Source organism: Sarcophilus harrisii, chromosome 2, assembly GCF_902635505.1.
Source record: "Sarcophilus harrisii chromosome 2, mSarHar1.11, whole genome shotgun sequence".
NCBI lineage: Eukaryota > Metazoa > Chordata > Mammalia > Dasyuromorphia > Dasyuridae > Sarcophilus > Sarcophilus harrisii.
This window is the reverse complement of record NC_045427.1, coordinates 486,400,125-486,424,061: the sequence shown is the minus strand read 5'-3', so window position 1 is coordinate 486,424,061 and position 23,937 is coordinate 486,400,125. Positions and strand designations below refer to the sequence as shown.

The 23,937-nt window shown below is 38.8% G+C and overlaps 2 protein-coding genes across 9 annotated transcripts in view; one reads left to right on the top strand and one right to left on the bottom strand.

Annotated features, from left to right (window-relative positions):
- The window catches only part of BRD3 (bromodomain containing 3), an 87,275-nt gene extending 71,689 nt beyond the window's left edge, over positions 1–15,586 (top strand). For all 8 annotated transcript variants that reach the window (XM_031949443.1, XM_012554006.3, XM_031949441.1 and 5 more), the window contains 5 exons: positions 680–871; positions 3,927–4,168; positions 8,843–9,135; positions 10,720–10,848; positions 11,911–15,586. In XM_031949443.1, the coding sequence (XP_031805303.1) occupies positions 680–871; positions 3,927–4,168; positions 8,843–9,135; positions 10,720–10,848; positions 11,911–12,026 (972 nt within the window). In that variant the 3' untranslated portion in view covers positions 12,027–15,586. The remainder of the gene's footprint in view (positions 1–679; positions 872–3,926; positions 4,169–8,842; positions 9,136–10,719; positions 10,849–11,910) is intronic.
- A 3,131-nt stretch (positions 15,587–18,717) lies between these two features.
- Positions 18,718–23,279, bottom strand: BRD3OS (BRD3 opposite strand). The gene is made up of 2 exons (XM_031949454.1): positions 22,743–23,279; positions 18,718–20,201 (listed from the first exon to the last, which is right to left on the bottom strand). Exon 2 carries the CDS (start codon positions 19,980–19,982, stop codon positions 19,728–19,730), a length of 255 nt encoding a protein of 84 aa, XP_031805314.1. The 5' UTR covers positions 19,983–20,201; positions 22,743–23,279; the 3' UTR covers positions 18,718–19,727.
- Positions 23,280–23,937: the final 658 nt, after the last annotated feature.

Here is a 23,937-nt window from a genome sequence, read left to right as displayed (position 1 = left end):
TTAGTTTGAGAAGGCTTCAGTTGCTTTTGTGAGTGACCAGTTTTTGTAACAGGTTATTAAGAGCAGATGGAAGGTAAGCTCACTAAGGCTGGGCAGCATATCTAATTTCACAGAGCTCTGCTCATAATAGATCTTAAGTATTCATTGAAGTCATGAATAAATGGTTTTAGCATCTCCTAGCCCTTAACCTGACATCTTTTAAGGCAACTCTTAGCCTCCTTATAACCATCCTTGGGTGTCCCTCTCAGAGACAGGATCCTGAGCTGGAGGGACCTTGGTTCTGACACAGAGGACACCTGTTGATTTTAAGAGTCAGTTAGGGGGGCAGCTAGGTGGCGCAGTGGATAGAGCACCAGCCCTGAAGTCAGGAGGACCTGAGTTCAAATCTAGTCTCAGACACTTAATACATCCTAGCTGTGTGACCCTGGGAAAGTCACTTAACCCCAATTGCCTCAGCAAAAAAAAAAAAAAAAAAAAAAAAAAAAAAAAAGAGCGAGAGAAGAGAGATCAATTATTTAGCTAAGCACAGAGAGGAGGCCATCAGGTTGAGCTGTTCAGTGTGTTAGAGAGATGGTTCAGAGAAAACTGAACCAGATTAACAAGAACTCCAAGTCCGAAGTGGGGTTATGGTAAGGCTCTGCTACCTTTTGAAACAATCCTTTTGCTAATAATTCTGCAGGATGTGTTTGAGATGAGGTTTGCAAAAATGCCTGATGAACCTGTGGAGGCCCCCCCTCCGGCACCCCCAGCTGCACCTGTTGTCAGTAAAAGCACGGAGAGCAGCCATAGCAGTGAGGAGAGTTCCTCTGACTCGGATAGTTCAGATTCGGAAGAAGAGCGAGCAACCAGACTGGCAGAACTCCAGGAACAGGTGGGACGCATGTCATTGCTTCTTAGAAACTTCCCAGAAAGATAGAGGAGATGTGTGAATGTGTGTGTGAGAGAGATAGGTATTCAGTCTACAATTGGAAATGAGTTATATTTTTTCTTAAAACCAAACTGATTTGGAAACTTGATAAAATTTGAGTCCTTTAAGAGAAAAGATGCTTTTATTTTTTGGCTGCTTGTCCCTAGTAACTAGCACCATTTCTGGCACAGACTTAATAAATACTTGTGCATTGATAACTTGTGGAATATCTGAATCCCTTCCTTATTAGGTATGAAACCTAGGAAAACAGAGCAGCATCACACTAAGATGATCTGATTAGAGAGTAGTTTATTGAATAATCTACACTTTTACATGAACATACTAATGTACAAATCTTGGAATCCATGGGACTACCATTCATTGGATCCCATTCTTTATCTTCCTCAGGGAAATATCCAGAGAGGAATATTTTCAGAGATTATTTAGAGACATGTTTTCTATATATTTTACCTAGTTGAAAGCATGGTATAGTAAATAGAATGGACTTGGAATCAGGAAGACCTGGATTCAAATTCCACCTCCAACACTTACTAGCTGTATGACATTATCAACAAATTACTTAATCTCTCGGAGCATTACTTTCTTCATCTGTAAAAAGGGAATAATAATAGCCATGGTAACCTACTTCACAGAATTGTTGTGATGTTTATGAAACAATGTAGCAAAATGCTTTGCAAATCTTAAGTATTAATTGTGGGGTGCTAGGTGGCGCAGTGGATCAAGTGCCTGATGTGGAGTCAGGAAGACCATCTTCCTGAGTTCAAATCTGGCCTCACATGCCTAACTGTGTGAGCCCCCTGTTTACCTAAGTTTTGTCATCTGTCAAATGAACTGAAGAAGGAAATGGCAAACCATTCTAGTATCTTTGCTAAGAAAACACTGAATGGGAGATCACAAAAAACTGGACACAAATAAAATCACTAAACAACATCTGTTATTATGGGTTTTAAAAATTATTATTATAAAATAACTTACCAAAAAAAGTGATTAAGTAGTAAATAATTTACTGGCATTCGTTTTCCACCAGCAATTTTTTCTCTGCTAGTTAACAGTATTATGACTTAATTACCAGGGCAGCTGGTTAAAGCACCAGCCCTGAAGTCAGGAGGACCTCAGTTCAAATGGGGCCTCAGATACTTAACACTTCCTAGCTGTGTGACTCTGGGCAAGTCACTTAACCCCAATTGCCTCAGGAAAAAAAAAAGACTTAATTACCCACTCCCAGTTCAGTCAGCTCTACCCATGGTCCTCAGCCATTTCCCATTTTGATTCAATTAAATAATCATTTAGTAAACACCAACTATCTATGCAAGATATTGTACCTAGATCCTGTATTTGCAAAGACATAAATGAAAGTCTCTACTATCATAGAACTTAAAATTTAGGGAGGGAATATAATGCAGAGATAGATAAATGAAAAGTGGTTGTGGGGGGAGGTAGGGGAGACAGTGCTAACTTGGAGGAATCAGAAAAGGCCTTGTAGAGGAAGTGGAATTTAGAGACTCCAATAGATGAAAGCGAAGAGGGGAATATTCTGGGCTTGGAAGACACTTTGTGTTACTCCCCCACCTCCCCAATTGAATCAGTGAAACTAATATATTCTCCACCATTATTACAGCCTAAAAAGCCTCTCATTGTTGATCAGGGACTACTATTTAGGCTGTGCTAATTAGCCCAATGTGGTTTCTCCATTGGCAGGGTATGAATCAATAACCACAACTTACATCTTTGAAATATGTTGGGGAGATGGAGAAAACCTGGTAATTGTTATCAGTAGCAATCATTACATGGGTTACCATAATAGGGGATGGGCCTAAAGGGTGCTTAATCTGCAGCTACAGAGGGATGCCTGCCCAGTCTTCTACAAACTACATTCAGAAAGGTCATGGGAAGCTGACTCAAGGCCTTGGTTATATTTACTCATTTATATTTTTGACCGATAATGGATGATTTGCAGTTCTTTGCTTATAACCTGGAAAGGTGACCTTTGCAGGATAACTTTCCTCACTGTGCTTTTCCTGCTATGTATTTGTAAACTATTCAGTGTCAATTAATGTGAGCTCTTAGACCAGACCGATTACCCTGAGCAATTACTGACCATGTTGTCTCCTATCATAAAGATTTTTTTTAAAGCAAAGAGTAGCTTAGGTGATTCCAAGGATAGGGTGCCAGGCCTGAAGGCAGAAACACTTATTTTTCTGAGTTCAAATCTGGCCTCAGACACTTACTAGCTGTGTGACTCTGGGCAAGTCACCTTATTGCCTTAGTTTTTTCATTTGTAAAGTGATCTGAAGAAAAAAAATTGGCAAGCTACTCCACTATCTTTGCCAAGAAAGCCCTAAATGGGGAACAGTCAGATATAACTGAAGAAAATGACTGAACACATACATTCAAAGCAAATTGTAGAGAGATCATTGCTTTCAGTTGTGACCTGAAGAGAGGGGGGATGACAGACCTTCTTGATGTGGAGAGTATTAGATTGTTCCAGTCCTAAAACCAGTGGTTGAACCTGCTTTACCTGCAGATGTGTAAGGCTCAGAGAGTCTTATCTATTTAGGATAGGTTAGATGCATTTCTGCCTAAGGCAGAGAAACCTCAATAATAAAAGAAACTTATTTATTTATTACTTTAAGATTTACAAAACATTTTCCTCTGAATAACTCTTTGTTAGGTAACTAGAACTGTTTTATCCTGTTTTTACAGAGGAGGAAACTGAAAATTCCAAAAGGCAACTAGTTATTCTGTGGGTGACACAAATAACAAGATGGGAGCCAGTATTTAAACTTAGATCTCCTGGCTCCTGAGTCTTAAGTCCTTTCCACTACCTCGTTCTTGATGTAGGGGGCCTTTGAAAGGGGTATTTAGCCTGAGAATTCTCAAAATTTACAATGCAATTTTCCACTTGACTTCCTTTTCCCCATAGACTTTTGCTGGTAGCTCTTGAATAAATGCTCTCTGTTCCCTGCTCTCTCATCTTCTCCTGGGTATTGTCTTTCAGCTGAAGGCAGTGCATGAGCAGCTAGCTGCTCTGTCACAGGCGCCTGTGAATAAACCAAAGAAAAAAAAAGAGAAAAAAGAGAAAGAGAAGAAAAAGAAGGACAAGGAGAAAGAGAAAGAGAAAGAGAAGCACAAGGTGAAGGCCGAGGAGGAAAAAAAAGCAAAGGTGGCTCAGCCGACCAAACAAACCCAGCAGAAGAAAGCACCAGCTAAAAAGGCCAACAGTACAACAACAGCAAGCAGGTATGTTCCAATAGAATTGTGTTCTCCAATATAGATCTGGAGTCTGGGCATCAAGACCAGAGGCATTTATCTTTGCCCAGGCAATCTTGAGGGGATCATCATTCTTTGGAGCTTGAAGAAGCTGGTGAATTTCCTTGTGATTGCTTGTCCATAGACAATTTTCTTTAGAAGTTTAGTTCAGCTGAATAAGCCCTTATTAAATGCCTGTTGTGTACCAAAAAATCATGTGAAGAACTGGGGGTGGAAAGACAAAATAGCTAATATTCTTGAGCTTATCTTTATTTTCCCAACCTTAATTTTAATTTAATAATATTTTATTTTTCCAAATACATGCAAAGATATCTTCAACATTCACTCCTGCAAAATCTTGTGTTCCAAATTTTTCAACCTCCTCTTCTCTCCCTCCCCCCAAGACAGCAAACAACCTAGTATAGTTTAAACATTTGCAGTTCTTCTAAAAAATATTTCCATACTCATCATGCTGTGCAAAAAATATGAGGTCAAAGAGGAAAAAAAGATGAGAAAAGGGGTAAAAACAAGCAAACAACAAAAAAGGTGAAAATAGTATGCTTTGATCCAATTCAGTCTCTATAGTTCTTTCTCTGTATGTGGATAGCACTCTCCATCACAAGTCTGTTGGAATTGCCTTGAAACACTGCAATTTTGAAAAGGAGCTTATCTTCTAGTGAAGAAAATGTCATCTGATTTTTAAATAGATAAGTAAATACTTGATAATTTGAGGATGGAGAGAACAACTATAGGGAGTCAGGAAAGGCTTCCCATATAAGTTGGCATCTTAGTTGAACCTGGAAGGAGGCAAGAGGATTCTGAGAGGTAGAGGTGAAAAGGAGGTAGTACATTCTAGAGAAAAGAGTTACAGTTTCAGGGGAGGAGGCTGCAGGTTGAATTTAATGACCAGCGTAGTCCAGTTTAAGTCTAACACATGTGTGTGAAGGACAATCGTATTGTTAAGCAGGTATATGACAAGGCCAGATCTGTGCTTTCAGAGGATTATTTTGGAAGCTCTATAAAGAGTAGAGAGTCATAAGGAGAGAATAAGAAAAGAGAGAGGTTAAGAAGTCTAGTTGAGGCTCTGAACTAGAGTAGTTGTCATGTGGGTGGAGAAAAGTGAATGAATGTGAGTTTGTGGAGGAAGAATTGGCAGGACTCACTACCCAATTGGATATGGAGAGTGAGAGAGAGAGGAATCAAAGAAAACTCTTACTATTTCAAATGGAGATGATCAGAATGAGAATGTGATCTTGACAGAGATAGAGGGAAAGTTTGGAAGAAAAGAACATTTAGGGAGGAAGATGAGAGGCTCCCTCTTTGGATATAATTGAAATTAAAGTACCATTGGGTTAAGCTGAAATGGAGTGAGAACCAGGCCTGAAGTTGAGATGTGAGGTTACATCTGGATAAAAAGATTTGAAAGTTAGCTAAATGGAAATGATAAATGAACATAAGGGCAGAAGAGAACTTTTATTCTCAAAGAAGAGAATATAAAGAATAGAAGCAAGTCTGGGATAGATGCTTGGGAGAAAAAGCTACTTACAGAGCATGACGGAATGATGATCCATCAAAGAAAACTGGGAAATGGGCAAGAAAATGAACTGAGATCTCAGTGTCAAGGAGGCCAAGGGAGGAGAGAAAGTCCAGGAGGAGAGGGATTAGTAGTTTATAGTATTAGAAGCTGAAAAATAGTGAAGGAGAAGGAAAATGAATAAACCTATCAGCTATTTGACACAATAGATTCAGTTGAATGGTAGATTACAAAGAGTAGAGAAATTAGTGGGTGGTAAGGAAGTAGAGGCAGCAAATGTAGATGATTTTTCTAGGAATAATGAATGAATAATAATGAAAATATAATATATATATATATATGTATGTATATATATAATATTTTCATATTTGAAAGATACAGAATGATAGGTTGAGGGAATAACAGGGTGAGTTTTTTTTTTTAATTATGGAGCTAATGAACAGATTTATAAATAGCAGAGAAGACTGAGATATTGAAATATGGGGGCATAGGAGAAAAGAATGAGTTCAATGACACAAGTGGAAGGAGCTCTTTGCCAAGAGAGAGCTTACTTCCTCTTCTGAGACTGAAGCAGAGGAGGAGAGAAGAGCTGATCAAGCTGGGTTTTGAGATGTAGAATAGATGAGGCAAGGGAACTCATGATTCTGGCCTTGTAGGAAATAAAGTTCATCTTAATTAGGGAGCTGGCAGTGAGGGAGTTTAGGGACTTGAATAAAGAGTAGAAGTTTTCGAACATTCATTCTGGAGAATGTTGTAGAAATAAGTTAGAAAAGAATGAATGGGTAGTTGAGAAGAAGTGAGAACAATAGAGTAATTTGACCAGAGAAATATCATGAATTTGTATTGGACCTATGTAGCACAGTTGCATACTTTTCTTTCTCAAGCAACATTCAGCAACTCAAAGAATAGTTGCAGAGAAGGTGTGTAGTGGATGATACTAAGGGTTGAAAATTAATAGGGCTTGAATATTGGTAATAAAAGGGGTCAGAGCATTCAAGTATGGAGGAAAGTACACAGTTGAACTGAATACCTGGCCAAGACAGTGAAGGGAGGACAAAGAGATGAGGCATAATGGACTAGAAGAACAGAGACGGCCTGAGGGACTGGCAATGAAAGATACAGAAAATAATTCTATCACACAAGTGGTAGAGCCAGGATTGAAAATGGGAGCTTGATCGTTTCCAAATTCAGTGCTTTTTCCATTGTAAAACAGATGCTTCTTGTGTAAATTGTTTATTGACACAATTCTGATATGGCAACTACCAACCTATAGGAATTCATAGATACCTAGAGAATTTAGAAGTTTCATGTACAGATGAAATGTGATTTTGTTTGCTTTGTTGTCTTGGCCCCTTTTTAGATCAAGGATTAGAATAAAGAAGAAAGGGCAATAGTTCTTTTCTTTTGATTCAATTAATATTACATCATGGTTCATTTTCATCTAAGTGGCTAGGTCATAGAAATACCTTTGTAGAGCAAAAGGATGTGTGTGATGGATAAAAAAGCTGTGCTTGAAGCTAGAAAGCCCTGGCTTCAAAACCTCTGTATTCTGGGTGAGTTACTTCTCAGCATTCTTAAACTGCTCTCTTAAAGCAATAAATCACAGAGAAGGTGCTAGCTGGGATATCAGAAAGAGTTTCCTCACCTGGGAATTTTCATATCCTAGAGAAATCACAAGTGTAGTCCTTCCTGTGAAAATAGTTATAAATGCCTATATAGACAGGTATATGTGTATGTATGTTTATACATATTTGTAGACAAGAAGTATATATGTGTATATACTTACATATATGATATATATCATATGTATATCCCCATGTAAAGAAACCTATTCTATTTCTAGCCTATTTGCCTCAGAAGGTAATGACCCTACTGGTTTCAGCTGTTCTTCCAACTCAAACTTTTAGTTTTCTTGGTTTCCATCTTCCTACAATGCTGAAGATCTCCCTGTAGCCATACAGAGGACTCTGCCCTCAGATACAGGAGCTTATAGTCAGTGGAATTTAGCAGAAAGAGAATTGGATGAGATGATTCAGGCCTGTTCCAATAATCTTGTGATGATGAGAGCCATTTACACCCAAAGAGAGGATTGTGGGAACTGAGGGTGGAATGTAGCATTTTACTTTTTTTGTTGTGGTTTGCTTGAATTTTATTTTCTTTATCACTTATTTTTTTTACTTTTTCATTTGATTTTTTCTTGTGCAGTAGGATAATTATACAAATATGTATTTCTTTTGGATTTAACATATTTTTGTTATATTTAACATATATTGGATTATATGCCATCTATTTTGGGGGGTAGGAGGAAGTAGGGAAAATTGGAACACAAGGTTTTTCAAGGGTCAATTTGAAAAAATTATCTTTGTATATGTTTTGAAAATAAAAAACTTCAATTTAAAAAAAGAAAAAATTGGATTTCATAGTCACTGGATTGCTTCTAACTTGGACTTTCACTACTTCTTTCTCCTCTCTGATCCTCATCATTAAAATAAAGGGATTGGCATTGAGGATCTTCTAGAAATATTTTCAGCTTAAATCCTTTGATCTGTGATTGATCATGCATGTTCCCTTCTATCCACTGACATAATTTCAGAGTAAGCAGAGCCTTCACTTCCATGAGGTGAACTAGAAAGAGGAACCAGGAAAGGGGGAATATGGGTGAAGGAAGAGAAGTTTTCTTTTTCCTATCAAGCATGATGAGAAATTGGAAAGTAAAGGAAACTTCCCACTGTACCACACTGTCAACCATTAGTAGAAGAGTATACACAGGTCAGAGATATTCTACATCATGAGGCGTCAAAAAGACATGGCAAAGATTAAGGCACATCTAGTTAACAGTAGAGATGGAAAGACTAGAGAAGTCTTTCAAAGAGACCAACAATCAGAACATTGTGAAGGTGAGCTTGATACTCTTGACAAGGCTTAGTCCCAACCAGAGGTTTATGTATTCTTACATATTTTGTGTGAGGATAGAAATAGTACCTGGGCTTTGTTATCTGACTGGAAGGTGTCACCCTATTGATTGGACTGTGAACATCTCAAGATAACATAATAAAACAAGGAACTCTGGGAGCATTGGATTCTAGCCAGGTCATTCTGTGGAATGTGCGTTGTGTTTTTTCCACTTCCAGGCAACCTAAGAAAGGTGGAAAACAGACATCTGCCTCTTATGACTCAGATGAGGAGGAAGAGGGTTTGCCAATGACCTATGATGAAAAGCGGCAGCTCAGCCTGGACATCAACCGGCTGCCCGGGGAGAAACTGGGCCGGGTGGTCCATATCATTCAGTCCCGGGAGCCTTCCCTCAGGGACTCCAATCCTGATGAGATAGAAATTGATTTTGAAACTCTGAAACCCACCACTTTGCGAGAACTGGAGAGATATGTCAAGTCATGTTTACAGAAAAAACAAAGAAAACCATTTTGTAAGTTATTGATTCCCTACTAATTCTCCCTCTCTCCCTCTCTCACTCTCTCACCCATCTCCCCAGATAGCCCTCATGACCCTGGGGTGACAAACCTTTACCTTGCTTTGTTTCAAGAGAAAATGACCAAATGGTTGTGTGCCCTATTCTTCCTCAACATACCCCCAGCCCTCACAAGAAATCCCATCTCTTTCACTTTTTTTTCCTTCTCTTTGCCTTCTTAATGCCTTCTCAGGGTGCTGGCAAGAACTATTCTTGGCTGGCCATAGGGTTAATGTAGAATCTTATTGAATGGTTTTTATTCACCCTGATCCCCATACTACCCATGAAAACCTGTCTAGCTTATTGGAGCTGAGAGGAGTTTCAGCCCCTACCAGGCGACTTAGCTACTATCTGCTGATGAGCCAGCTTTTGAATAAAAATGAGGAACTTAGCCATATTTCTGGGTGCCAGAGCTCAGACCTTTCTTGGTATGTGGCAAGAAGTAGGGCTGCTATTTAGGTGAGTAGCTCCTCTATGACCTTAGCAGGTGAAGATTCCCTCCCTTTCCCCTCATTTAGGACTTAAAGTTTGTCTGCCTACATCTGGGCACCTTGAAGAATCCTTACACTGTACCTCCCTTCCCAGCTCCATGACTGTTGACCATGCTGGACTTGCAGAAGCAGTGGCACACAATCTGGGTTTTGGCTTTTTCTTGTATTGAATATTTCATAACTACTTCCTCGTGGAGGCCAGACCAGTTTTCCGTCTAGTTCGAGATCCTGCTTTTGACTGGGGCCCCAACCAGATGTTTCAAAGGAAGGTCCCCCATGCTGCTCCATGTCGGTCTTCTCCCCTGCTCCCTTTTTCCCTTCCTCTCATGGGAGTCATTGCTTCTTGATCTTGGCTGATGATCAGTGAATGAACGGTCTGGATCACAAGGACTGATGGAGCCTTAGTGGTCCTGGGGAGTGTGAGTACATATTCAACCCATACTGTGTCTGTCTTCTAAGACAAAGGTGAACTCATAGAAAATCGTGGGTTATAGTTTCATTTCAGAGGAGGGGAGAAAAAGCAGCAGGCTGTGCTCTCATGTGTGTATGCATAGCTGTATGTTTTCACAAATCAGATTTACAAAATGTATGAAGCAACTTAAAGTTTGGGGACAAATGGAAGTTTCCAAACTTGTTAGTGGGATAGCTTATTTTTACCAGAGCAGAAAAGACGAATCCACTTTCTGAAACCACAATACAACTATTGACCATTTAATTGTGTGGTAAGTTACCTTTAAACTATATGGTTTATTACATGAACATTTTTATTTTTTAAGACTCTGAACCCTGACTTTAGAATAAAAGCTACAGAGGAAAGTGAGTTCATTCCAAAGCCCAAACTATTCCTGGGAATCAATTTAAAGGGACTCTTTGGTTACTCAATCATCCAGAGAGCCCCCTAATGACTATGCAACAAGACGGCAATGATCAAATAACTAAAATGGAGTTGTACAGTCCTCGGTCTTGTAAAATGAATATTATCCTTGACAGGCTCCTTTTCTGTATCACTCCTTCCAATGTACAGTCTCAGATATTATATATTCCTTCACAGCTGCAACGGGGAAAAAGCAAGCAGCAAAATCTAAAGAAGAGTTAGCTCAGGAAAAGAAGAAAGAGTTAGAAAAGAGACTACAGGACGTGAGTGGGCAGCTAAATAACAACAAGAAACCTGCTAAGAAAGGTATTTTGGCATTTTTTCTTCAGTGGAGAATTTTGTCTTTACTTCAGACGGTTCTTCTGGGAAACAGCAGGGTGAAAGAAGTGATTGTTAGACCATAGGTAATTTTCATGGCTCAAACCTTTTCTCTGTTACTTTTCAGAATTTAAACTGGTGATGAAGCAAAGCAGAAAAAGGGGGTTTGGGATGAATTACCAAGAGATAAGGGCTTTATAAGCCTGGATTTCTTCTTGTGAGCTTGTTTATATTAGATACCCATTTGTGATTACCAGTAAAATTAAATTGTTTTCAGTTATGATTTGGTGGAAGTCATAGAACCACTGGGAAGGTATAAGATTAAGAATCATTGTGGTGCTTCTGCTTGTCAGATAATGGGATCTGTAAGAGACTATAAAACTTTTTGTGATAAAGACACATAAAAAATGCTTTTATTTTTAAATCCCCAGAGGAGACTCCACCAATTCCCTGTGGATAACTCCTCAGTTAGTGCCAGGGAGTGGGTTCTTTTTATCTAATTCCTGAAAGGTATGGTTTTCCCCACACTTTTCTTAACCTTCATCTTCAAGGTAAGTAAATGAGCTCCTCAACCTTTCCTTATTTTCTTTTTTTAAATTCTTAGTCCCTTTAAAAAAAAAAAAAGTGATTTAGGCTCACGAAATAAACCCTCTCTCAATTCAGGTTTTTATATTCTTCCGATTATGGAGAATAGCTTTGGACAGTGCCCTAGAAAGAGCCTGACAAGCACTATTAACCATTCCAATCAATTCTATTCTTGTGCAGTCTTTTATTTTTTTAAGTTCTATGCTTCTTGCCAGAATGTGGTTTGTTTTCTACTGTGTCCCAATGGTTCTCCCATTTTGCATCCCGTGGGCAGTTTTGTGTGTGGGTTTGTTTTTTTTTTTTTTTTTAACTCATGTTAATCATAAGGTCAGTAACTTTGAGAACCCTAACTTAAAATAATGGTGCTCTGAATTCAAAAGGCACTTGAATGAATGAATGGATGACTGAATGAATAAATGGCTGAATGAAATGAATGAATTCTAACCCACTATATATTCCCATCAGAAAAATCTGGTTCTGCCCCCTCTGGAGGTCCATCCCGTCTTAGCAGCAGCAGCTCCTCAGAATCTGGAAGCAGCAGTTCAAGTGGATCCAGCTCTGACAGCAGTGACTCAGAATAAACTCTGGACTTTTAAAAAAAAAAATGGACATCGCTCACAATAATAACTCTGCAGTGTTCCCTTCTATGGTTAATATACTACTTTTGTTCCATGGTGTGCAGGTTTTCTTTTTTAATTCAGTGTTATAAATGATATCTTCCAATTTTTGCTTTAATAGGTCAAAGATCTTTTTGTGTGTGTGTGTATTAGACTTTATGAAAAAAGGAGTTGACTCTTGCATAAAGTCTTTTTAATCTTGTCTGAAGCTGAATGCTTGGAGATAGCAAGAACTTCAAATACTAATGATATATATCCTTAGAAAAATCTTTTAAGATGTGGTCTAAAAAAGTTCTTGCAAAAATCCCTTTTCTTACACCCAAACCTGGTCTTCAGCCCTAGAAAGACTTTTTAAGGAAACTTCTATAAAACGGTACTGTATCCAAAAGATGTTAGTTTTGGAAATAGTTGTTGTATTTGTTATTAGCACTAGTATTCTTAACCTCAAGTCTACAGTGTAATGAAAATATCCAATGCTATCATCTTTTCCCCCCATATGTACGCTCATGTGGTGGATGATGACAATGTACCTGTTTTGTGAGAACCAGGGCTGGGTTTAAGCAAAGGGAAGAGAGCTACAGCTCCTAACCTGAGAATTGAGCGGGTGTGGGAGTGGGAGGATGGGGAAAAGGGGTGTGGATATTGAATTTTTCAATTCTTGTGACTATGGGAGCTCCTAGGAGGGAACGCCACTGCTGTGTTATGCAGAGTGCAGGTTTCCAAACACTGAAACTTTTACCTCAACACAGAAAAAAAAAAAAAAAAAAAAAAAAAAGAAAAAAAGGAGACTTTTTTTTTTGTAAGGCTCAGCAATTTTCTATGACAGTCCAGCTTAATGCATAACCTGCACTGCTGCAGCGCACTCCATAACCATTCTCCCTGATTTCATGTATATATAAATACTTTATTTATTAACATCATTGGTCATTTTTGAAAAAAAAATAACAACAAAGAAACTGCATAAAAATAACAGCAGAAATGCAGACCTTTTTAAATGATTTAAACAAAAGATAAAAGACTCTGAGACCCTATTTAAATATGTTGGACTTTTAACCTACAGGTGCTACAGTTTCCTGTTGCCTGTGTTGGTGCTCAATCATGTTTATGTACTCTCATTCTTCATCTTCTTCTTGTTCTTCCTTTTCCTCCTCTTCCTACTATTACTACAACTTCTTTTGTTGGGTTCTTTTTGTACAGAGTTTAGAGACTTACAGGTATAGGTAACTTCCAGCTGCAGCACATTTAAAAAAATTTTTTTTTGGTTATTTTGTTTTTCCTTTTTTCCTTTTTTTGGTATTTGCCACAGGTCTCTTTAGGGCAGTTTTAAAATAAATCAATTTAGGGAACCCCCAGTTATATAATATAAACTTTGTAATCTGAGAAAAAAATGTATAGTAAATCGAAGTCTTGATTTTTTAACTTTTTATTGTAAAATAATAATAATAATAATATACAGAGTTTAACAGAAGGTTATGTTTTGTTTTCGTCTTTCCAGCAGGCTGCCACACAGCCATTAGCACAGGGATGTCCAATTTGCCCAGTATGAGGGTCAGGTGTTGCCAATGGACTAAGAATGAAAGGGTTATGCCCAGCTTGTATAAAAGTTGTAGTCCTTGCCCTGCCCTATCCTGGCCTTTGGCATGATGGTGTGGCCCAGAGGCTACGAGGCTCTGGCTTCTAGCAGTGGAGGCAGGAAAATTCTGCCCTCTGGAGACCTAGGCCCATTCAAGTGCTTCTTCTGTGTTTGGAGGAGGTTATGGGCCCCTTCACATGCCTTTTTTGGCCCCACTTTGGCTCCCTGCTCCAGTGTTTATGCTTTAGCGCAAAAGTTATGTATCAAAGCCTAATTTTCACTTATTTTCATGTAATAAAATCAATGAATTGAGTACTAGATGGGAACAGATATATCTCATTCAGTAGTTGAACTATTTTTTTCATGGATCTCTAAGTGATATCTACCAGCATTTCAGTGGAATCTTCATATGATATGATAATTTAATAGGGAAAACTTTTTAAAAAATCTCTTCTGACTCCACCACCTATCCTTAAGTTTTGTCATACTGTGATGAGGAAATGGATGAAGGAATATCAGTTTGCTAACTACTGGGTTTTGGGTTTGTTTTGACTTTTTTTTAAAATTAACATGCAAAAGGGAGTACTGAGCCAGTTTACTAAAACTTTTATTCACCTTTGTTCTATCAGAGATAATTTTTAGTTTACCATTTTATAATTTTGCCCTGATTTTCAAAGACATTTTATAGAAAAATTTAAATATGTATTTTACAACTCTTATTTTAAGGGAATGAATAGACAAATAAGTTTCACGTGGTATGATTTGTAACATCTATTAAATACAGAACAAATCACACATTCTAGTATGAAATATATACCATAAAAATACCAAAAGATGCTGAGAGTAGTGGCTTCTTAAGAGCCCTCCTTCTTTGGCTATATTAATGAACAAAGAATGGGAAAAAAAAAGTTTCACTTGTGTGGGAAAAAATGAAAGGGGGGAAATCTACATAATTCTAAATATTTGTAGAGGTGAGAAATTTCAAAGCATTTCATTATCAGTTTATTTTAAGAGGGCAGGGATATATCTCCTAAGCTAATGAAATTTACTCCTTTATCCAGAAAGAATCTGTTGACTTTGTATTGACTCATGGCAAAGTCAACAAAAAGAAACTGTAATTTCATGGTGCTATAGTTTTAAAACTATGTTTTCGCTGTTTGAAACTGCAAAGCTTTTTTTTTTCCCCTTGGTGAGGAGAGGAGAAAATCTCCCAATATACCCAGTATCAGGTTGTGGGTTATTTACCATTTCCTCTGTGGTAAGGAAGACTGCAGTTATCTAATTAGAATCATTCTAGTACTGAAAACTGTAGACCAATATTAAATTTTCACTTTTGGGGAAAGACTATTTTTAAAAGCAGGATGGGGTCAGGGAGGCACTACAAAAAAGCTTTTTAATAAGGGGTCAAAAAAGGATATAAACTATTCTAAAATATAAATAAAACCATAGAGGCTGTGGGGCAGGCCTTATATAGAATTCATAATTTACTTAGAAAAAATTTCTCACACTGGGCAGCATTATCTTGCTTTTAAAATGTACATTTTTACAGCATTTACATCTTTTACAATTGTTTGGAGATAAGACACAAAACCAACAATGTAGGATTTGACACAAACAGTTTTAGCGCTATTCTGTGATACTGGCATAACACTTCCAGAAAGTTTTTCTTTTTTATATTTAAAATGTTACTTTTCTGTATGATGTGCATGCAAGTTTACCGTAACTCTTTTCTTAAACTTTTTAGTGCCGTTTCTAGTATATTCCTGTAAATGTCAGTTACTGAAAATGAGTCAATGTAAAGTAGTTTTAGCTTGTTTATTGCAATGCTGGCCTCAACACAACTGAATAAAAAAAAAAAAAAGGTAGCAAGTACTCTTTGATGTTACTGGTAATCATGGACCCTTCTCCTGGGGCATTTGTTTTGTTTTCATAATAAACAGCAACAAAAAAAGTGTTCTCGTATGTATGCTTCTTCACATATCATCTCTCTTCTTCAGTTTCACATCTTTTGATTTCAATACTTCCAGGAACTGTTAACACAGTGAAGTGTGGATATTCCATTCATTAATGCAGGTCACCACTACTCTGTGTTCTCTGTCATAGTGAATTGCTGTAGTTGAGAAATTTAGCCTCTTTGAACTTCAATAAGATGATCCTTGGACAAGAGACAGTCTAGTCTGTTTGCCAGGTCCCTAAGGTTTTTGTTTTTGTTTTTTTAAACTTTTATCTATCCCTGTCAGAGTTAGCGTTCTGACAGCATAAATACTGAGCGTCCAGGATCATTTCCCTACCAAAATGAGATATCAAAAGAAAATGGACATTTAGCAGCACATTTTACACATTTCACTCAATGTTAAAAAACATGGTTGAGGTGATTATGAATGCATACAGTGGATACTTCATTAATGTATCCTTTAGATTTCCACTTAAAGCTAAATTCTACTATTCCATATGGAATTAATGGAAGATTTTTTTTCTCAACTTAAAAAAATCATAATTTTGTTTTGTACAAAAGACAAAAATAAAAACTTTTTAAAAAATAAAGTATATACAAAGAGTATATTTCCTTAGAATGGAGTTTTTAAATGTTAAAAAAGGAGAAGAAATGTCTTTTGTGTTTTATAGTATGGAATAGAAACTGCATTTGATAAAAATGTTTTTGCTTCTCAATGTTGACTTTAAAAAAAGTTTCAATTAACATGCATTTTTTTTCCTCTGATTCCTCCTTCCATTGGAAAAAAAAATGCCCTAGTTAAAAAAAAAATGCATAGCAAAGCAAAACATACTGGCCCAAAATGTTGAATTCTGTATCCTGAACCTGTCGGGAGGTAGGTCCTCTGAAATCACTGCTGGTCATTACATTAAAACAATGTTAAAATGTTACTATAAAAATTGTTTTGGTTTTGTTAATTTTACTGCATCATCTGTCTTCTCAGATTTCTTTGAATGTGGACTTTATTTACCTTAGTGCAATTTTGTATAATATTCCTTAGGCTCTGCTGTATTTACTCTGTATCACTTCATATCATTTTCTCTGTTTTTTTTTTATTTTTCTCTTATTCCTTAAAACAATTACATTTCTGCTCCAATGTGTAGCTTTTTTGCAGTGGAGGATTTTAAAAACAAACTTTTCTCCCCTTTTTGAGCAGAATGCTTACTTTTTGCTATTAAAAGGAAATATGTGTGTGCATATACTTATCAGTCACAGTGAGTGAAGTAATAAAATTGTGTAAACACTTTTACTTAAAAGAAGAAAAAAATTCCCATTTATCATCAGAATTGAATTACTTTCTTGGAAAAGTTTTTATATTATGGGATGGGCAATAAAAATATATGAATGTAAGAATCAGACTTGAAAAATGTCTTTGACGCATAATTCAAATTCAAGCTCTGACAGACATAAACTAGCTGTGTGATTATGGGAAGGTTATTTGACCCTCAGAGCCTTTTTTTTTTTTTTTTTCCTTTTATGTAAGGGTTTTTTCTTTTTTACCAAACAATCCATAAGGCCCTTTCAACTTAGCAAAATCGTGCCTAGTGGCATTTGTTTTTAAAGTCGGGTATCTAATTAAGAACTTTGATCAGTGAAATGACCGACCGGGATTCCAGAGGATGAGGAAGCATGCTGCAGAAGGAGATATATATTTTTTCATTTAATCATTTCAGTTGTGTTTGACTCTCTATGATCCCATTTTGAGGGTTTTCTTGGCAAAGATAATGCAGCTGTCTACCATTTCCTTCTCCAGCTCATTTTATTGATGAACAGAGTTCAGTGACTTGCCCAGGATCACTCAGCTAGTAAGTGTCTGAGGCCAGATTTGAACTCATGAAGATGAGGCTTACTGATTCTAAGCTCAGTGCTCTATCCACTGCAACATCTAGCTCCCCCTAACAAGATATTCTGAGATGTTGGTCAATCATGTTTGATGTATGACCCTATGAACTCTACTACACTACTAACTGTCCATGGGATTATGTGGTTTGCCATTTCTTTCTCCAGTGAATTAAGGCAAATAAGGTTAAGTGTCCAAGGTTGGATTTGAACTCAGATTTTTTCTCTGACTCCAGGCCCATTGCACTACCCACTGAGCCACCTAGCTGTCTCATATTTTTAGATAAGGCTGATGCAGGAATTTGTTTTACTTGATTATATTTGGTACAGAGTTTATTTTGATTTTTTTTCTCAGATGGTGGGGAAGAAAACAATTTTATTAAAAATTTTGTTAGGTTTTTAGATATGTTATGAATTAAACCTAACCTGAAAATAAGGGAGTAGATAGTTGGGAGTAAGACTATGGTGTCAAAATTGACAAAGCACCTAAGAACTTTCTCTTTTTGCCAGGCACCAAAAGGAAGCAAAGTTGCAATACTCTGGTTGACTGATCATCTTGAAGTGTGGGAGGCTCAGTGCTCTAGAAATTACTTGGGCAGCTGGTGGCACAGTGGATTAAAGTGCTGGGCCTGGAGTCAGGAAGACTCATCTTCCTGAGTTCAACTCCGTCCCCAGACTCCATCTACCTGACTCTAGGCTACTCAATTCTCATCTGTAAAATGAGCTAGGGAAGAAAATGGCAAACTCCTATCTTTCCTAGTTAACAAAGAGTAGGACATGACTGAACAGCAAATAAGTCCCTGTTACTGCCCATCAATATCCTAAGGGACATATACTGTTCTGCAGGCAAAAAGATTTCAGTGAACTAAGCGGTACTGTACTACCACAGAGTAGCATGACTGAGCTGCACAGCTGTGGACTAAGCCAATGACAAAATCTATAAATTGGCTTTGCCCCACAGCGTGGAGAAAGGTAGGGTTTGTAAATCAGGATACACCTTAAGGGTAGCATCTGTCAACCTTGTGGATGTTTTAAATGAATGCAGTTTTTCTCTTGTAAAGTAACCTAAATGTATCTTAAGAAAACTACAAATTTATTCCTGTGTGTGGACAATAAAATAACCATCACTTATAGCCAATCTTATCAAGGCCTGACAGGATCATTGTTAGCTCCTTGAGTTCTTTGCCAGACATTTAAAAAGGGGGATTATTTAGAAAAGAGATATCAGCTGTGACAGAAAACATTTCCACATTTATGTAGCCAAGAAGACTTTAATTACAGCAGACAGCAAATCCATATAAAATGACTGATTACAGAAACCACCAATTTAGGATATCCATATCAGTATGTATGCAAAACACAGAACCAAAAATACATTAAATATTGTAAATGATGGCGGAATGCAACAGAGTATGCAAGAGGATATATATTGAAACACTATCAAAAAAAGTTGCAAACCTACCTTGTTTAGCCATTCAAATGATTAAATTTAACTCTTTAGAGTCTATCATAATGTTTGAAAATGATCTGTTTCCTTAGTGCTACTATGAATGTACTTGTGGACAAGCCTTAATTAAATGCATGACATGCCACAACATAATACTTATAATCATCACTTTGTTAAATAAAACGTGAATAATCTCAACCACAAGTTAGAAATATCCAGGGTAACCAAATTCCTAATGGAATTATGGTGATATACGTTGAAATTCAACTACAAACAACTATTATCTAGCTATTGGTAGTACTGCATGTGAAATGAAGTCTGTTGTTTTTGACATCAGTACTCTTATTTAGTAGGCAGAAGTTTGCACTTTAAAAAAAAATACAAAATCCCACAAACATGCCCCTCCAAGGTTTTTGTTTTGTTTTGTTTTTTTGGCTGTAAATGGGCATTTTACATTGATCCATTTAGAAGCAGAACAAATTATTGTACACAGTTAACAAGATCATGAGGTGACCAAATCCTTGTCAAGCAACAGTACCTCTCAAGTTTTTCATTACATGGGATAGTCTAAATGTAGCCAATGGGCAGCAGTAATCGTTTTATTTACAATTAGAACTAAATTGTCTTTCGAATACAGAAATCCACTTCATGCTTCCTCTCTTCTATATAACACTTCCGATGTTTGAAAAGTTGTCCCTTGAGGGGCTTAATGTTCAAAAAAAAAATCTCAGGAATGATGAGAAATAAATAACCTAGCCAAGTCCAGTCTTGGCTATTCGATGTTTGGATTCAAGAATTGTGTTCACATCAAAATTACATAATTGTGCAAAATTTTGATTGTCCAGTGTCTCGAGAGACTTCGAGTTTGTTTTTGTCTCTTACTAATATGGCCTCATTTCCATACTGTGAGTACCACATGCTCCGGCTCCTACTCAAGTAAGTCCCAGGGGGTCCAGATTCCAACTTTTGCTGCTGTTGCTGCCAGATAAGCAAGGAGGTGTCTCTGTACCGAAGCCGGGCATAGCCCTCAGACAAAGCTTTCTCAGCTAGAGGTACTCGCCCATTCATTCCTCCTCTCTGTGTAAGAGAATTTGTTTACTATCGCTGGGTTTTTCCGTACCTCGGTTACTTCACAGCAGATCACAAGTACCCGCTCACTTATTTTATGAAACCAGGTAATCAGGATCCTGGATTCTTGGGTTTGAAACTTCCTTGTTTATCTGTGATTAAAAGCCAGTTGCAAGTACGGTACATCTTTCTTGTAGACAAATATTTCCATGACAAGAGCTGCATCATGAGAGAGTGAAAAATAGGACAGAATTTGTTCTTTGAAAGAAAAAGCAGCTACATATTACTGCTAACATTACTGAATTAACTACATGCAAGAAATACTATGTATCAAAATAACTGGGCTGTGGCCAGTCTTTGCTATAATGGCATCCAGTGCATTTATACACATTGTTAAATATACATCAAGCATACATCAAGCAATGAGTTTTATCCCCAAATTGATCAGTACCTTACGTAATGTTGAAACATCCTAAATTATATTATTTCCAGGATGTATCTTGTCTCACTAAAAAAAGTACATTTTACAACCTGAAAATAAGCTCCTAAAACAGCTCAACCCAAGTTTATCCAAAGATCTGCTGTTACTGTTACACATCAATGTTTCATTACATATAGTGGATTTGGAACTGGCTTTCCTTTATGGCAAAAACACCTTGAGAGACTTATGACTTTTTGTCAAGATAATTTTTTACCTAAAAGGAAATAAAAAATTCCTATCATGCAGATGAAAGAAATTGATACCTATTTGCAATCATGTTTACATGAAATCATTTACAGTAGTTCCTCCCTATCTAGCACCTCCTCTCTTTATTTCCCCCATTTTTCTATTCCTCACCTTCTTAAATTCCTTGAATTCCTACACTTCTTATATGCATATAACTCATTGTGTCTCTCCTTTAGATCCCATTTTCTCACTCCCCAATTCCTTCATCTCAGAATTTTCAGCTTATCACCTCCATGACCATCTCCTGATCCCCTGTCTCTTTCCTATATTCCCACCAATCTCAATTCTCTACTTCTTCCTTACAAAGAATCACAGACCTATTAAAGGACATTTAGTTCAACTCCCTTGTTTTTCAGAGGAGACACTGTAGGCTCTGAGAGGGAGGCGGAGGGACATGTACCCATGGTCAAACAAGATGGTTCAGAAGTGAGATTTGAAATGCTGTCCTTTAACTCCAGAGACTATGCTCTTTCTAATTCTATCATACACTTTCTCATTGTTTCCATTATCTTGTACATCCATTGCCCCAAAGTCACTATCCTCCTAATCCAACAAATGTTAAATTCTTATTATGTGGAATGTACTTTATGAAGGCACTAGGAACATAATAGCAAAAACCAAAATGTCTTCTCTCAAAGAGCTGACATTCTACTGAGGCCAAAATATGTAAGTAAATGCAAAGAACTTTCAAGAGTGTGTTAATAACAAGAGGGATAAGGAAAGAGGGCTGACCCATGCTGTGAAGGAGCTAGGGGATTTGACAAGGAGGAAGATATAGAGGACCCCCTATGTAAAGGAAGTGGAAAATGTCCTGTATAGAGAACAGATACCAGTAGAAGAACTGATGAGTAATACAAAATAAAAGTAGGTAAGAGTTATATGGAGGGTGGGGAGAGGGGAGAAAAGGACTTCAAAACATCAGGCCTGGAGATTTTGTGTTTTATCCTGAGCCAGTAAGAAGCTTTTGTGGATTTCTGCATAAGGAAGTTGCAAGGTCAGAGCTGTGTTTAGGATTTTAGGTTTTGGCTAAAAGGCAGAGGACAGATTGAGAGGAAGAACCTGGAAGTACTGGGGCCAATTAGGAGGTTGTAGCATCACTCCAAGGGAGAGGTGTTAAGGGGCCTAACTAGGGAAGGACAAAAAGGAATGGGAGAGGTGCTGGGGAGGAGGTGGAATGGACAAGGCTTGGTAATTGATTGGATGGAGGATAATGAGACCGAGGTGGCCATTAAAGGGTAACTCCAAGGTTGTAAATCTGGATGGTGGGAATGTTAAAAAGAGAATCAAGTTTGGTCAAAATATAATTAGTCCTGTTTAGAACATGTTGATGGGAAGAGGCCCATAGGATTATCAGCTGGGGAAATCCAGCAGCCAGCCGGTGATGCAGGACTGGAGAAATCGGGGCTGCGTCTGTAGATGTGGGAGTCGTCTGCCTTTAACGAAGGCGTGATTTAACGGAACTCATGGGAGTTAAGGAGATGAGAAAAGAAAGCTAAAGAGAAGAGAGGAGGGGGGAAGGAAAGGAAAGGGAAAGAGAAGAGTGGAGGGGAGAAGATAAGGGAAGAGAGAAGAAATGAGGGGAGAGGTAAGAAGAGTGGATGGGCTGGGAAAGGAGAGGGGAGAGGAAGAGGGAAAGGAGAGGAAGGGAGGTGAAACGAGGAGGTGGGGAAGAGAGGAGAGGTGAAATAAAGGAAAAGAATAAAGGCAAGGAAGGAAGAGGAGGAGGAAGTGAGGGGAGATGGGGAGGGAAGAGGAGGAGCTGGAAAGGAGGGGGCTGAGAGGAGAGGGGAGGGGAGGGGAGAGAAGGAGATGGAAAGGAAAGGAGGGCTAAGAAGAGAGGGGGCTAAAAAAGGGAAAAGTAAGGAAAGGAATACGAGAGGGGTAAGTAAGAGCGGGAGGTGGGAAGCTCGGGTCCAGGCCAGGGGCGGAGACTACCCATAAAATCCCCATCTCCCACCTAGGGCTCCCCACCCCAGGAACTTTCCTCTCTCCGGTTTGATCCTCGGGTCGGCCTCCGAAAGCCCCTCACTCACCCACGCGGCTCCGGGCTGCGCCCCGCGGGGCCCTCCCAGGGCCCGGCCCGGGCGAGGATCAGGCCGCCGTCACTCGCAGCTCCGTCTCCATAGTAACGCGGCAGCATCGGCGGGCGTAGGCATTTGGAGCTGATGGCCGAACTCTGCGGCGTCTAAAGATTGAGGAGACCAGAGCTATCGATCGGCCGTTCCTTGCCCCCTGGGGCAGCAGGCTGGGCGGCCTCTCCGGGAGGAGGGGCGCTAGGATGCTGGGGCGGCGGCGGGATGACGCGAGTGGCGCCAGGTATCCACGGCAGGAGGGACCGCGCGGTTGTCCCGGCGCCTGCGGCTCTCCGGCGCCGCATCTGGGGTTTCCTTGGCAGAGGACCCCCGTCCCGGGGCGCTTTGCCGCCTCCTTCCGAGGTAAGCGCCGCGCTCAGGGTCGCTCGGGCTGCACGGAGCTCTTCTCCCAGGCCCCGGCCGGCCGCCTCGCTGTCCGCGAGGGCCCCGAGGAGCCTCGATCCGGCTTGTTCCCAGGTAATGCCAAAAGAAACTGAGCAGGACAGAGATTAGAGACCAATTCAATAGTTTATTAAATGGAGAGAAATACTGGGACCAATGGATCCCAGGGCTAGACGAGAATATGAGTCTAGCCCCGAGTATTGGGACAGCAAGCCTTAATAACAAGAACATTGACATAATGCAGAGAGACATTGACATAATGCAGAGAGACATTGACATGATGCAGAAACCTAGGTGGGGATAGCCTCACAGATGGAGGTTACTGATAATTCTAATGACATTAAGGAATGTCTATAACACCTTTATCTCAACCATTAAGAGGGGGCGGTCATAACCTTAAGGCAGAATAGGAAATAGGACAAATGGAGGAACTGGTCACCCCATTAAAAGTGACCTTTGTCATTACATTCCCTCCTTTTTCTCTTGGAACTATTCAAATCTTTCAATTACCTTCCTCTAGAAGGCCTTAGCACTATAATTTGAACAACCCTATGTGAAGTAAATCAAAATAAAGCTAGACCAATGCAAGGACAAGTCTCTCCCTGATAACCCCAGAATTAATCAGCTATACACAAAGTTCCTTATTTCAATTACTTCTGACAATCAATTGTCAGATCCTCTGCAGTTGGGGAGCATGTGGACAGCTGTGGTCATTTGTGCATGACTCGGCCTCTGCTTCTGGAGAGCAGCAGGC

Coding starts and splice junctions, on each gene's coding strand:
- BRD3OS (XM_031949454.1), bottom strand. CDS start 19,982: ATGAATGGGCGAGTACCTCTAGCTGAGAAAGCTTTGTCTGAGGGCTAT.